General features: G+C 36.5%; 1 protein-coding gene across 1 annotated transcript; it reads right to left on the bottom strand.

The window, feature by feature from the left end:
• Window positions 1-1,885: 1,885 nt before the first annotated feature.
• LOC139716831 (acid-sensing ion channel 1-like) lies at window positions 1,886-15,129 on the bottom strand. Its single transcript, XM_071628364.1, has 10 exons — window positions 14,903-15,129; window positions 12,174-12,341; window positions 11,229-11,387; window positions 10,436-10,560; window positions 7,412-7,578; window positions 6,563-6,707; window positions 4,941-4,997; window positions 4,207-4,351; window positions 2,719-2,810; window positions 1,886-2,019 (listed from the first exon to the last, which is right to left on the bottom strand). The coding sequence occupies exons 1-10, from the start codon at window positions 15,127-15,129 to the stop codon at window positions 1,886-1,888; spliced, it is 1,419 nt and encodes a 472-aa protein (XP_071484465.1).
• Between the last annotated feature and the right edge of the window lie 810 nt (window positions 15,130-15,939).

Genomic DNA, 15,939 nt, shown 5'->3' with positions numbered 1-15,939 from the left:
CCACTCAGTCCAATTCAATACAAATTATATTTCATTTTTCGACCAAAAAAAAAACATAAAAATATTCCCCTTTCTTTAGTAACAATGTGATCAGGTTGATTATATCTAACTAAAACACAAACTAGATTATTTTCGCCCAGCCTTTAATGAATTTTGCGACATAAATTGTCGGGAGCATTGAATCTAAGTAATAGTCGCGGCATTAAAGGCATAATGTACCATTCGCACAAGAAACAAAAAACCCAGCATATAGCTCTACAATATGAGTTAGGGATAGAAACAAACACTGTAAAATATGAATCTATATAATCTACGTTAAATGTTGTTAAACACACAAAATGTGAACAATATTTATAATAAAAATGTTTCCAGACTAAACCATCTACAGTTACGGTTTAATGAGATAGATACTGATATCTCCTTATATTTTAGGCTGTACCGCGAAAATTTAGTAAAATAGATAAAAATTAAAAAAAAAAATCTGGTAGGATGTTTCGTGATACAATAGACCTACACATATGCATCAAATGGGATATCTTGAACATTTTTGAATCACTGCTCTCAAAGGTATTAAAGCAGGACCTTAAAAACGCTGCATTCATCCCAAAGTCATATCTTTTTAACAAATAGGGCCTTCTATAGTGGACTTCAGTGCAGTATTTTCATTTTAACAATTTCATCCAATAAAATTATTGAATTGCATCACAATGGCTTTATTTACCCCTCTTTTTTTCTTTCTTTTTTTTTTCTTTTTTTTTTTTTTTTTGGGGGGGGGGGGGTAATACCCATTTCTTTAGTCAGTTTATTTGATTTCTGCAATGCGCTGTATCGCCTTATGAATGATGGCATCTTGGCCCGGGAGAAACCTTGATTCCGGAAAATAATTGGAATGATACTCTGAGGGCTGTTGAGTAAAATTTGCCCAAGACAAGTTATTTTTGCAAATATTTCTACAAGATATTGAATATGGGTCTGCATTAAAGGTAAGCGTGTATAAAAGCAAGTTTAATCCATACCTTTTTAATACAATATGTGATTTTACCTTTTATCATAAGCACACTTCTTGCCGAAAATGACATTGCCATACATGAAAGTAATTACTTGTGAATTTTGTGACATAAAAATCGGCTCCATAATCTTGATATCTAAAATGCAAAGAAGCAAGGCCTGTACACACACATGTAAGATGCAATGTATACGAATTCCAATAATGACATATACTATTGATATAGTAACTCTTAAACCTGCTGAACGTGCATAATATTTTGTCATGTAACGCTTCTGTATAAATAATGTTGAAGTTATGTCTACACTGAACAGAAGTGAACACTTGTAAAAACAATCCATAACGATAAATGAAAACATTATGACCAAGTTCCTATTCATCAATAAAACATCACACAATAGAGCCACATTGGCAGTATGCATGTAAATTACACATAATTTATATAAACAGTTATCATGCATATTGATAGTACATTAATCTATTTTTGTGATATGCGCTATATAAATACCGTTTATTATCATTATAATTATTATTATTATCATTATTATCATTATTACACATGAATAAACATACTATGAACACATTCACATACACATTCACATACATACAAACATCTGTGAGAGCTGCAGATAGTATTTCAAACCAAATTTTTTCAGCGTTATTTCAAAGGAGTTTGTGCAATGAATAACAATATATGAATGTATATTAACCACATATCCCATACACTATGTATCTCATGCATATGTTATATATCACAAGTATATTTTTTTATATACATATTGATCTGTTGTCAAAAACTGTATACAGAGCAGATATAAAAACATTTATAAGCAGTGTCAAGAAATACATCAAAGTAAAAATGATAAAGGCTGTATTTTTCTAAGATGTAGAAGGCGTTTTCTGTGGTATTTTCCTGGAATGCACGTAAGCCGAGTATCCGATGAGATCAACGATTTCAAACACGGTTAAGACACTCCCTCCCAGCCATAGTCCGAGCGAACCTCCTATATCACCTGGGATAGGAACATATCAATATCATACATCGTCGTAAACTAAAGTGTTTCAGGCTGAAGATTCTGACGATGTGTTAGTGATTAGCTTGGATGATCATCATCATCCTTACTTCTAAAGATCATTTTCACCATCTGCTATTGATAATTTATATAATACATCATCATTATCACTATTGTCTTATAGTTGTTTTTGTTTGCTTCGGTTGTGATAGCATGTTTTATAAAGATACCGTATACGCTGTCGTTGCAGATGAGACACTGCTACTTGACACTCTATTATGATGTCACCCAATAATTTGCAAAGTATGTTGATCATAAATATACACTCAAGAAGTGGATATGTTTGTCTTGGGTTTGTGTTTGTGTGCATGTTTTAGATTTTGTATGAAGATGAATGAGTATAGTCATCTTCGGCTGATCTTGTGGACACCTGTGAAAAACAGCTCTGCTGATCAGGGTGTTCCTCCCTACGATGTCATGACGTGGAAATGAATTCAATTCAATTCAGTTCGATGATGCAATGAGTGATATTCTTAATTTCGGGGGATTTATTAAGACATCCATTCATTTGCATATATACTTTTTGTAGTTACATAAATAGGCGGACACATTATGATCTACCAACATTATAGGAGACAGGTTTTGGCTTCTCTTTCCAGAAGGTTTCAAACAATCTCATTCACAACGGACATGACTTACTCATTAGGCTTGCCACACTGTAGTCTGCCTGCTGGGAAATTTTCTGTACGGACAGGTCTTTCATGAAGATATTGACAGCACACATATTTTTCCTGTTTAAAGGAGGAAAAAAAAGTAAAACTTTCAATTAGTCGTTTGATAATGATGATGATAAATTATCGCTTACTCGGAGCTAAAACGATGCCTCTCCTACTCACTTTTTTTTTGGCAGTTGCATCAGTGTCATGTAGAACCACTACTTTTTTTGTTGTTGTTCTATTCTTCTTTTCTCTTTCCATCATGCCTCCGGTACACCCTATAACACAGCACAAGACCATGCGTTCGGATTTTATACCGGACGAATGGCAATGTTTCGGGTTTTACCGGACGAATGGCTCTTTGTGAATCAGTAAAAATCAATGCATGATGATTGACTAATCAGATTGCAGAGATTCTTAAGCCCATGCTATTAAAAAAAAAAAAAATATATATATATATATATATATATATATATATATATGTATATATATATATATGAAGAGTTTGTTCGCAAAAACCGATAAGTCCATATTTGCCAAATGGAGATATTTGATATTAAAGGTCAAGAAGTATAAAGGGAATAATAAGAAAAGTTTGGCTTCTTTTGACCATAACTTCAAAAATGTACCTTTATATGTAGTGACCAATATATCATTCAAAAGGTATTATTTTGTACCTTATGACAGAGACCGTACTTCAAAATCTTCAAAAATGGACTTATCGGTTTTTTGCGAACAAACTCTTCATATATATATATATATATATATATATATATATATATTGATAGAAGAACAGTCAAAAACTTTGTCCGTGGTACAACACATCGCCAATTCTGGCAAGACTGTTTTTTATACCATAGATGCAAAGATGCATAATAATATAAGCAAAATGGAACCTCCCCATCACAATTCTTTCTCCTGTACTGCTCAGTCTTCTGCAATCCTCAATTCAGGTCTCACATGCATTTGCTTTCATTGTGGCATCATAATAATTGATTCTACCTAGTTCAAGTCAATAATTTCCATTTATTACGAGAAAAAAAAATCAAAAAGTCTTTTGAAAGGCCTATCTCATTACAAAAGATGTGTTCTTGCATTGATTTCTGTCTTCAGCTGCACTTATAATTCAATTTGAAATTCAATTCAATTCAATTCATGTCATATTTTTCAATGAAGGACGGTACATCAAATATGATAAAATGAAGTGAAACATAATATCCGACTAGAATACCCAGTAAATTGATGTAAACATATAAAACATAGCGGTCATTCTTCGTAAATTTGGCTCTACGTATAAATGCTAGAGAAATATGATGGAGCCTACTTCGAATTAAAGCAAGTTTGTTAAACGTAGGTCCCAAAATCTGAACAGAGTATGTAAAATAGATGAGGAGCACGGGTGCAACACAGGACCAAAATAAAGAAAACAAAAGATAAAATCTATCTGATCAATGCAAGAATGATCACTAACTGGACATTGGACGGGGTCGTGCTGTATGATTCCGCAATGATGCTCGCCATAAAATCGGAAGGGAAGTTTGAGAAGGACACGGACTCGACGTACTGGCGGGAAAAGCAGGCCATGGGACAGTCACATCCCTCCGACGTGTAATTAGCTTCAGGTAAGGAAACAAAACACATGTTTAACATCATCATAAACTGGGCTCACGTCGGGATATTCGTAGACAGATGTTTTAAGGAAGGAATTCACACCAAGTTCTGACTTACTTTCACTGATTCTTTTTCTGGAGTATCTAACAAAGCGGATAAATATTAAATTATTATTGATTCCACTATTCTTTCTAAGACGGAGGCAATTATATTTTTGGTGGGCAGGGGGCTGGGGACAAATTCTTACGTACTTTAAAGCTTAAGACCACACAGGCTTCATAGAGAACATCAAGGTGTAATTGCTGATCATTACGTCCTGGACTCAGCACTCGGTGCACAAGTAACCTTTATACTGTAATTATGGCCTTTTGTCACTTCAAAAGGTACATTGATCTCTTATGTTTCGTATTTTTGTATAGGAGCCTGAGCTCCATAAGATACAGCACAATACAAAAACAATAAGATACAACTCCTGCTGTGACGTCAAGAAATACGTTCAATACTACAAAGTAGTAGACACACGTTGTTGGCAAAAGCAAGTAAAGATATTATACAATAAGAAAAAGAATCCCCTTGGAGTATGAACAGCCTTACCAATATTTGGTGAGATACATGAGAAGTACTGGTATGCCGTGCATTCTCTGGCTTCGCCTGTGTGTATGAAACACATTAAAGAATCAAATCGTCAGTCCCACATCTAGCTTGCACAAAGCCTTCTTCAAAATATTCCCCTAGTTACTGCATACGGTAGTACATATAGGGTAATCCGATAGCTTCTTTACAATGTTAAAAGGATTTGTAAAACAAAGGAAAATAGTTCAATCTTCAGAAATACCGCTGATAATGGGAATTGTTGTAATTCTGTCAAACTTAAGCAATCTATTCATTTCTCATCGAACTGGATCCAACTATGTTCTCTTCCTGTTCCTGAGATGCGTTTGAAGGATTCAATCAATCATGCAAATACTTTATTTTGCAAACTCATACACTGTCATAACATGTGATTTTGATAGACCATGTCACACATACGCGAGGACCCATTGCCGACCTCCACAACTAACTGACGACTAAAAATCAGAAATGTTCAGTTGCAAATCGGTTACTGACCGGTTGCAGAGTGGCTGACGAGCGTCTTATAGAGTTTTTGCGATCAACGAAAACTTAATGAAAGATTGATACAATAGTAGGCAAAAGGTCGATGACATTCTTTAACAAAGCTGGTTTGACATGAACGATCCGACGCAATGGGATTTTGATGGATTTTTTTTTCGGGGGGGGGGGGGGTTGAGAGAGGCACATTCGGCGGCAAATGTGAGATGCTTCGTCGATCAATCGGGTTTTCGACCGACAGAACAGACTATTATTGGTGATCGGCTGCCTGTCGGTCATTTTTAAGTGCGAGATAACATTTTGCGATCAATCGGCGAAGAAAGGACTGGCCGAATTTTTTGTGACTGTGCAATCGCAGACTGATAAAAGAAACGCCTCCGATTAGTCATTGTTCCCAGGCCGATGCAGCATGTCGGCGACACATCTAAGACCCTACGGTGATTAGATAACGACTAACCGCCAGCACGCCGCAGCTATATCGGAGGGCATGTCAGTGATTTATAAAGAAAACGCAGTTGTACAAAGCACTTGTAATCGACGATGCATCGGCGACGTACTAGTCTTTTGACTCGGCCTGGGTCCATTGACTAATCAGCCGCGTATCATCGTTTTTTTTTCTCTGTATTCATTGACTCGGCCGAGGACCATACCCCCCCCCCCCCCCCCCCTTCCCTCGACGATGTTCAAAGGAAACCGTCGGGAAGGGGGAACGTGGTTGTTGTTGGTGTTTTGTTTTTTTGTCTGTTTGTGTGTTTGTTTGTTTTTGTGAATGCTCGATAGCACACGCGTTGCTGGAAACCCCGACATCGGATCGCAACGTCAAGCTCCCCGACGCCTATCACTGGCAAAAATTCGGGAAGTTTTGGTAGCCGATCGGTTGGCGATTTTCGCCACCGACGAAATATTGTGAATTTTGGTTGATTTTTGGAGAATTGGCACGTTTGAGCGCTTAGAAAAGAATGTATTAAGTTGAATTACACTTGTAACTTAAATTGACACCATTTAGTAATCTAGTCAAGTCATAATTTTTACTTCAAGTGAGGCATTCGTACAGACAAAAATTGCCAAATTTTTGGATGGACAGACTTCACGAAAAGATCACTCACCTGTCATAGCAAGAGTCTTGCAGCCACATTGACCAATCAGGAACTCGGACAAACACTCTGTCTCACAAGCGACGTAAGAATAATTGGCGAAGTGATTCAGCGTCCTGTGGCTGCATTGACCATAGGGCTCTTCGAGGTTATTTACCTGGAAGTCACGAATAAGAAAGCTTATGGAACATTGGCGGAGAGCACAAAGACGGATATCATCCGACAGATAAACCTAACGACCATATCCCTTCATGACTTCGATTGCGTCATTAGTCCTTAAACCTTGAACCTGACGATAAAAGATGATATGTGTTTATATTAGTTTATGTGTAATATAACAAATGTATTCAAATTGAAACGATTCAAAGGGAAATATTCATTAGGTCTTTCTCAAAAACTTTAGATTTCTGGTTGTGAACATTGCTCTCCTTAGACTCAGCCGCCATTTCTTTTCTTAAACCTTTTTGTTGTGATTGTCCCAACAGCGACAACAATCTAAGTAAGTAAAGCAAAATATAACGGGATACGGAAAATACAATCATGCAAAACTGAACAAGGTGTAAGTTATGATTCCAGTGTTACAGTTTTATAATCACACACATATTTTACCACATTTTTTTCCTTTCCTATCACGAAAGAAACTTGTCAACCCGTCTAATCCCAGAAAACACATTTTGTGGCTTTCTGTTTTATCTTCACTCTATGATTTTTTTTTATTAAATGGAAATGCTTGATATGAACCAAGTGAGACGCCACCCTTACAATAAAGGCATGGGACTAGGTCAAGCTCCTTGATCAAGGATAAATTGGAATGAATAAAAGAAACAAAAAACTAATCACCTCTATAATTTCTACCCCAACCCATGTCTGCACCCCTGTGGCAATTGCAAAGCTCTTTCCTTCTATCACGGGCTCCGTCCCACGGTCGTAGAGGAGAACTTTAAAGCCAGCTCCGTATATCGCTGTTGGCTGGAAAAAATACTCAGCCTGGTGGGCGTCCAGAAATATTTCTAGTCCCCGTGAGCTTCCTGGTTTACCAAACATTGAAGTAAAAAAAGAATCATTTCTATCAGACGATGACAAAAATGATGATGATAGTGACAACATCAACACTTGCAGTAGCAGAAAAGCAAAACATTATCGGACAATACCCACTTGGATCAATCATATCAGTATTATCCTTGGTATCCTCGGTGGACACACCTTTCTCAGTTACTGAAGTGCGTATCAAATAAAAGAAGATAATCCAACTTTGGAGGGCTACTATTTCATATTTGTCAGCTATGGCGAGCACAATGTTAATTGTGAGGAAAGCAGATCTCTTCCTTTTTTCATTGGTACCAAATTATGTTGACAAATGTTATGCATGACTGAGCACATGAGATTTAAAGACAACAATGACAATTTGCTCTTTTTCCAAGTTTGCACGTTATTGTGAAGGAACAATGCATGTCTCACTGCATGGATGAAATCTGTCAATGAAAGTGGTCAAATAGGCCTGCCTGTACGAATGCAGGTTTTATGATCCATAACCTTTAAAGGAAACTCTAGACAATTAAAAGAGCAATGTGGATTGAGTGAAAGCAGCAATATTAGTAGAACTCATCAATGAAAGTTTGAGGACAATCGATGCAAAAGTTATGAATTTTTAAAGTCTTGGTGTTGGAACCGCTGGATGAGGAGACGACTAGAGGTTATGACGTATAAGTGGACAACAAAATAAAGCAAATATAGGAAAATTACCCCAAAAAATTTACTCCACTGCAACCGATTGACAAATTGCCCTACATCGACGTAAATAAGCACTTAATTGATCAGTGTTTTAGTAGTAGCCATGATGAAACATCATGGGCGTGTATAAGGATTAGAATCAACACTTGCTGTCGGGCGGAAGCTCGGTTGTCTAGTGGAGATGACGCCTGTCCGGAGATCAGGAGGTCGTAGGTTGGAATCCTGCTCGAGTAAGCACTCCCATTATTTTTTTTTCATCGTGGCTAATACAAAAACAGTGATCAATTCAGTGCTTATTTACGTCGATGTAGGGCAATTTGTCAATCAGTTGCAATGGAGAAAAAAATCTCGACGGAAAATTTCATGAATTTGAAAAAAAAAAAAATTCACTTTTCTAGCATTTTGGAAAAGCACATGACTAACCGCTCACAGAAATCAGGGGGAATAATTGCTAACCTTAACGTACGTCAGTATCAAGTTCATGGAATGTGTAATTTTCGTGATTTTTTTTTTAGGGGGGGGGAATTTTCTTTACATTTTCTTTATAATGTTGTCCACTCAAACGTCATAAACTCTATTAGTCTCCTCATCCAGCGGTTCCAACACAAAAACTTAAAAAGCTTTTGCATCGATTGTCCGATTTTCCTCAAACTTTCACTGATGTGTTCTTCTAATGTTGCTGCTTTCACTCATTCCACATTGCTCTTTGGGTTTGGGTCCCCTTTAGCATTGCCACCTGTCCAATTCATTGTAACTTGATCACTGCCACAGAAGCCAACCCACATAATCCATTTTCTCTGTTCATTTTCAACAGATATCTCGCAGCGACAAACCGTGTCTTAAATATGAAAAGAAAACAATTGATAATGGTTTAGCCTTTATGGGAACGACCAATTTATCACAAATGTGGTCTTGTTGAAGGTTATGAACCACAAAAGGTTAGAAGAAGCCCTAAACACAAACCTGCAGTCGTGCAAACTGGCCTGATGATTAACCACTTTCATTGACAGATCTCATCCATGCAATGAGACACGCAATGTCTCAATAAACATGCAAACTTGGTATAAAACGTGCAATTTGTCATTGTTGTCTTTAAAGTTCATGTGCTCAGTCATGCTTGACATTTTGTCAACAAAATTAGGTATCAATGGAAAGAAGAAGAGTTCCCCTTCCCCCACAACCAAAATTGTACTCTCCACAGATGACAATTATGAAATAGTAGCCCTCCAAAAGTGGATTACCTTTTTATTTTGATACGCACTGTACAAGATTCAGGAGAAAGACACCCCTTTTTATACATTAAAGGAGACCTCCGGATGATTTTCAGATTTTTACATTTGAGCAGCTATAAAATCAGTTATGCTGAGGACAGAGTTTCAGAATTTATGATAACTGGGATGAAGAATGAGAATGTTTTCAAAAATTAGAACAAATTGCCGTGGACAAGGATGATGACATGGCAGAGTCACCATAAGAATGCATGAGTTGGGGCTCATGGAAGCAGAACAAAAGAAAAAGGTATGCATGGATTATGCACAGGTGAACTCGCCAGCAAGCGGTATTGTAATGGAATTACACTCCTACATTTTTTGAAATATGTGAGCCTCCTATGTCATCATCCTTGTTCAGTGCAATTTCTTTAAGGTTTTTCAGAGTATTGTTTCTGTACTCAAGAACCACAATAAATTCCAGAAATAAATACATGGAGTTGTCGATTTATGTACTACATGACGTGGAATTATGAAAATCGTCTGGAATGTTCCTTTAACGTGATTGAGGTCACAAGATACGTTTGTTTGGTAACTGTCCAAAGTTGACAGCTGAACCACGTGTGGGCTTTGAACCTAGGATCTTTTGTGTTCAAATCCCCTCTTTCCAAACAAGAATAGCACTACACCTGTCACACCATTTGAGTCACGTATTTCGTTTTCCAATAATTATTGAGAACATGCATTACAACAATGGGAATATCAGAAATGAATACACGATACATATGACCACCAAAAAATTGAAATCGAGAGATTTTTTACATTCCTTTCCTTCTGTAACGAGTCCTTTTTAGTGTGGATGACAGAAAACTGTTATCGTTCCAGTACATAAGGAGAGGGCGATGGAGACCCTTTAAAAACTGGGGGAGGGGAGGAGTATCATTACCTGCATTGGTGACTACCAGACCCTCTTCACCGTTGTCGATATCATTGAACACGAAGCAGATTCCCCAATCTGTCATTTTCATTGTCATCACAGAGTGATTCAATATTTCTTGGTTCCAATGCACCCTAAGTCACATAGCAATAGAAGGAAGATTACATGTTTTTTACCACATCATCCAAATTCACGTGATATAACATGTACATCCTTTGTGCAGCCTGCTCTTTTCTTATATTGTTTCTCTCTTTCTGCACGAGATATTATCAAATATATTCAGTAAAAAATATAACACATTAAAAAAAAAAAAATATATATATATATATATATATATATATATATATATATATATGTAATACCAGAACGGAGAAACCAGTTCACATATATACCAACGCACTTCGCTTTAGATCTTCGGGTCCAGCAATATCTATATGTCATTAAAACAATATATTTATTCTATTTTATTATTTTATTTCAACATATTTTGACAGGATAGCAAGATCAGCAAGTGAATGCTGTTTTACAGCAAGGTTCTGTTCAATCCAACTATATAGATGTAAAATCATTTTACATAAATATAAGCATAAAAACCACTACAAACAAGCAATCAGAGTTGAAAGGAACAATACGTCTAGTTGAAATCAGTAGTAACCAGATCTATGTATGATGTGACAAAACAATATGATAGAAAAGGATATATTAAAACATATACATATGTCCACCATCTGTGACATATCATTGCTTTTATTTGACAGGAGTGCAAAATTAGAATAACAGTCACACTTCAATGGAACCTTACGACAGAACTGTTTCATTGAGGAGATGCGAGAAGTTGTAGTACATGTCTGTCATTTCATAGGATGACAGAACAGATTGGTATCTTGATATGTTGAGATGATCCCCCAATTGCCACTCTTCGAGAAATTCTCTCATCTCGGGGTCCCTCAGCTGTGATGAACTGTTTGATTAAAAAACAAAAATAAGGAATAGTATCTTAACAACAGCAAACCTACAGTTCACGTTAGACGTATTCAACGCTCGTCTTGATGAAATGATAAAGGCATAGTGGGATGTTTCTAAAAGAATGCCGCTCTTCAATGTTACAAGATCAAATCAAAATGATAGTATACCACTAGCTTTCCTGTTCAGTTTTGAAGCCTTTCAGAATTCACTTGAAATTGTTCTTGAAATTCGCAGAAAAAAAAAATCTTTTTAACTTATTCTAGTCTTTGCGTTAATGGCTGCCATGAGAAGGTTTTGAAAATCTTATTTTTATCTGGAAATTAGAATACTGCTGAAGATTATTGAGACACACAGCATACCATAAATGTAAGCCTATCTCAACTGTTTATAATGAAGATCGATTTTAATTATTTGTAAAACATCTGTGCTCAACTTAAGATATGCTTTCTCCTACATAAACGCCTAATGACCAGCCCCACCCACATGAACTACTACTTACACTTCATTATGCTTCTAAGATGGAATTGTTTTTATCTTAATTACAAATATTTGATTATTGGGTAAAGGCCAAAGAAATCGTCCAAAGACTTAAAGGTTTAATGAGTTTGAGAGTAAATGTACATGTTATATTATACGACAGTGGATTACTTTGGTATTGTATCAGAACTTTCCCAGGTATTCACTGCTTATGAACTTTGTAAGAAATATGTTTGAGCGTGTGTTTGTGTGTGGGGGGGGGGGTGGGTGAGTGAGTGTAAGATAGAGTTAGATGTTATCATACTTGAAGGCGTTGATATTGCAGATGGCGACGGACGGAAATGGTACTGAGTCTTGGTGCTCGTAGACCACGTCCACACTCACTGGAGTGGATAGATAATGGCGGATCCTGTCGGTGATTTGCTGGGTCAAGACTGAGACACCAGTGAGTAAAACAAGCATCCAAATTGTCCTGCCAAAAACCAAAGACAAAATGGATTTCAAATAATAGGCTTAACTGTTCAAGTTTTCATTTTTTTTTCAACTTATTACGCGTTTCTTATCTAATCTTTACTGAAGAGATAACTGATATGTGACTGCAGGAACAATGAAAAATATCTACACAACCAAGATTATAGGTCAAGAACACTTGAATGATTCATATTAATGGAATTGTAGCCTCAAGTTCTTGGGGTTTTTTTTTATGGGATGAAAAATTGCCCTACATTGACGTAAATAAACACCGAGTGAGTGTCTCAAGTAGTAGCCATGACAGAAAAAGAAAGAAAAACAAATCATGGGTGTACATACTCGGGCAGGTTTCGAACCTGCGACCCCCTGATCACCAGGCAGGCGTATGTCCACTATAGGACACCGAGATTTTGCCCTATAGCCAATGAAAGTTCTAATCATTTTAGCATGAAGCGGGTACTGAGAAATTGTTCAAATTAATGAAATTCTTGAGATGAGTATTTTGGGGTTTTTTAACTGATGGACGAATTTCCCTGATATCGACGTAAATTAGTACCGACTTTAATTAGTGTTAGTAGTAGCTCTATGTTTACAAAAAATCAACGCAAGAGTATGTATGCCTGCGAGTTTTTTTAATCATTGCTACTACTAAGTAGATATTAATTCGACGCTAATTCACGTTGATGTAGGGTAATTCGTCAATCGCATGCACAATTTGAATTCAAGTTAATGGAATTTTGTTAGTGCATTAAAACTAAAATGCATAGAAAAGAAGTGAAACATTAAACTTCCATCCAGTATGTGGTTGTTGTTTTCTCATCAGCAATTTAAAGATGTCAGTGAAGACGCATGTGCAAAAAAGAAGACGACAATAACTATCGTGAACTAGATATTCATCTATTCACTCCTCAAGGTGTTAACACTTTGTTGGCATGTTTAACTAACTACTTGTACATGTTGCCTAGTATGACAGAAGTGACAAGATTAAAGTGCATAAGCTTAATATAAATGCACATAGAATTTCATTATTATTTTTTTTTTGGTATGGAGAAAAAAGGTAGAGAAACCTGCAGAGAAAACTATGCAAATCGAATATGCGTATAGAATCACATATTTATGACGTATTCTGTGAGCGGAAATATAGATAGTAAAGGAGTAGCGGTATACGTATTACCTTTTACATAGGGGCCTGATATTCATGTACAGTAATTTTGGCTTAGTTTAATGTCGTCCGACTTTTTAGCAGCATGATCTTCTGAGAGTAGTATGTACAGATAGCAGACTGTAAGTCAACAGCATTTATCACGGTCATATGAAATACACATAAAATGGAAATTCTCTTACAAAAAAAAAAACCTCTCTCAAGCAATTTACCTCAGGAGCGACATGTACTTGTGAGTTAAATTTTCAATGACGTTTGTTCCAATGATCCAAATATTTCCAGTGCATTATAAAACCGATAATTTTAGCGAGTTTTCCGTACATCTAAATGTTCGTTGATAGGAAATGAAATAGGGCACTCTAATTCAAGTATTATTATGCCGTTATTCCGAATGTTCGTTATTTCGAAAATGAAATAAGACGCGTACGAACGAACGTTTGAAATTACAAGCCTTATTTCGTTCTACGATTAATGATTATTCGGGGGGGGTCATCTTCGGATGACGAATCTCGGGGAATATCGAGCTTTATTTCATTTTCGGATGTACGAACCATCGGAATAAAAAAAGATAATGAATAACAAACAGTAACTCTATGTAGCAGTAAAAGTGACACACACACAGACACACACACACACACACACACACACACACACACAAATGTACGGATGTGCAAACCTTTATCTCGAGCAAACTTTGTCACTTTGATAACACATTCTCATTTTGAATCCCAGCGGATTTATATGGCGTTATTCCATTAGCTTGTTGTGGATTCAAATAGTAATGTACACAAAATAGATGACAGCAGACTGACAGGCAATATATTATGAACGTGATCATATAGCTAACTTCAGTAATTATAGAGCTAATTTGAGCAGTGTGACAGCAACTTAATTATTGTCTAATTACTGTCACGATCCATAATTATAGTGCGTTATTTAGAGTGTAACATTGCCTAGTTTTGTTCTATAGCCCATAATATCAAAGGCATAATTTACCACTTGCAGATGAAACAAAAACCCAGCAGTGGTGCCTCAAAATAGTTCTAAAATATAAGTTAGGGATAGAAACTACCACTGTCTGAATCAGTATAATCAATGTTAGGTATTGATGGATATCAAAAATGTGAACATAAGTTATGATAAAAATATTCCAAGACGAAACCATCTACAGTTATGGTTTGTTGAGAAGAAAGTGGTATCTCCTTATATTTCAGGATTTATTGCGATTTCTTTTTCTTTTATGCGGGAGGATGTTTTGAGATACTTATGCGTCAAAATGTGATAACTTGAACTTTTTTTTATAATCGCAGCTGCCAAAGGTTAACAGGACCTTGAAACCGAGATTGAATTCATGATATTTCCTGCTATTCAAATTTGCCTCCTGCAGATCTGATGATTACCTCCTCCATCTGACTTCCGTTGGATTGAAAGCGTACTTCATCCCAGACAGGTTCACAGCTTCCGGAATGTACTTGTAGAAGATGGCGTACCAAGAAACCTTGTCCCGATAGATCTGGGCTTCTACGGGTTTGTCCAGTCCGACTTTACCATCACTGACCACGTCTACGAAGATCTTCTTCTTGGTTATGTCCTTTAAAGGACGGACATCGACGTGGTTGATGGGCATTTTTCGTCAGAGACAGACGTCTTTTGGTAGCAGCAAATTTAGGAGTTGAAAAAGAAAGTGTTTAAATGATTTTTCCACCATTCTGTCTGATTGCAACCAATTAACGTATCCAGCGGACTAAATTGTAATCGAATAAGATAATCTTATTGCCCAAACCAGTATTTAAGTTCTTTCCCACTTTTTTTTTCATTTTGAAAAAAAAAAAATATGTATGTAGATCTTCTCTGTGTAAAATGTAACTTCTTATCACTTATTTTTTTATCTTCAAGATGGGCAAATGAGAGTAATTAGAGAACACAGAGAAGGTTTTTAATGTCCCCTGACGATTTGAAGGGAGTTTTCACCATCTTAACCCGTTGAGGACGAGTCTCGAGTATATACAAACTCGGGCAAGTGTGTATGGGAAATGAGTGTTGTAGCAAATTCAGTCCATCCTCAATGGGTTAACATACGTCCAGCGAATGCCACGATAATTGTGAAAATTCCATAGAATAAAAATCGCATGTTCCGAAAATATTTGATGAAAAATAAAGAGAGAGAGAGAGAGAGAGAGAGAGAGAACGAAACGAAAGTATTCAACATTTACCTGTCAGTAGAACGATTACCAGTAGACAGTCTTCCCGTTGCGTTCCTTATTTAGATCCCCGCTATATTCCACTGAGTGTTGCAGGTGAACTAGTACAACGGACGTCTTGGCTTCTAGCAATATCGCTATTAAAGTGATGTAATGCGAGTCCTAATTCCTTTTGACAGCAGTGTGACCATTTCAGCAAACCAAGCCATGGCATCGACATGACATTAACTATTAAG

Source organism: Diadema antillarum, unplaced genomic scaffold (genome assembly GCF_040938485.1).
Source record: "Diadema antillarum isolate AM-2024a unplaced genomic scaffold, OU_Dant_1.0 scf00000070, whole genome shotgun sequence".
Lineage (NCBI taxonomy): Eukaryota > Metazoa > Echinodermata > Echinoidea > Diadematoida > Diadematidae > Diadema > Diadema antillarum.
Note: the sequence above shows the minus strand (reverse complement) of the source record. Positions and strands in the feature narration are given on the sequence as shown.

Coding starts and splice junctions, on each gene's coding strand:
- LOC139716831 (XM_071628364.1), bottom strand. CDS start 15,129: ATGCCCATCAACCACGTCGATGTCCGTCCTTTAAAGGACATAACCAAG. Junction 12,342..14,902: donor ACGGAAGTCAGATGGAGGAG/GTAATCATCAGA, acceptor GGTTTTTGGCAG/GACAATTTGGATGCTTGTTT. Junction 6,708..7,411: donor CCACAGGGGTGCAGACATGG/GTTGGGGTAGAA, acceptor CGTGACTTCCAG/GTAAATAACCTCGAAGAGCC.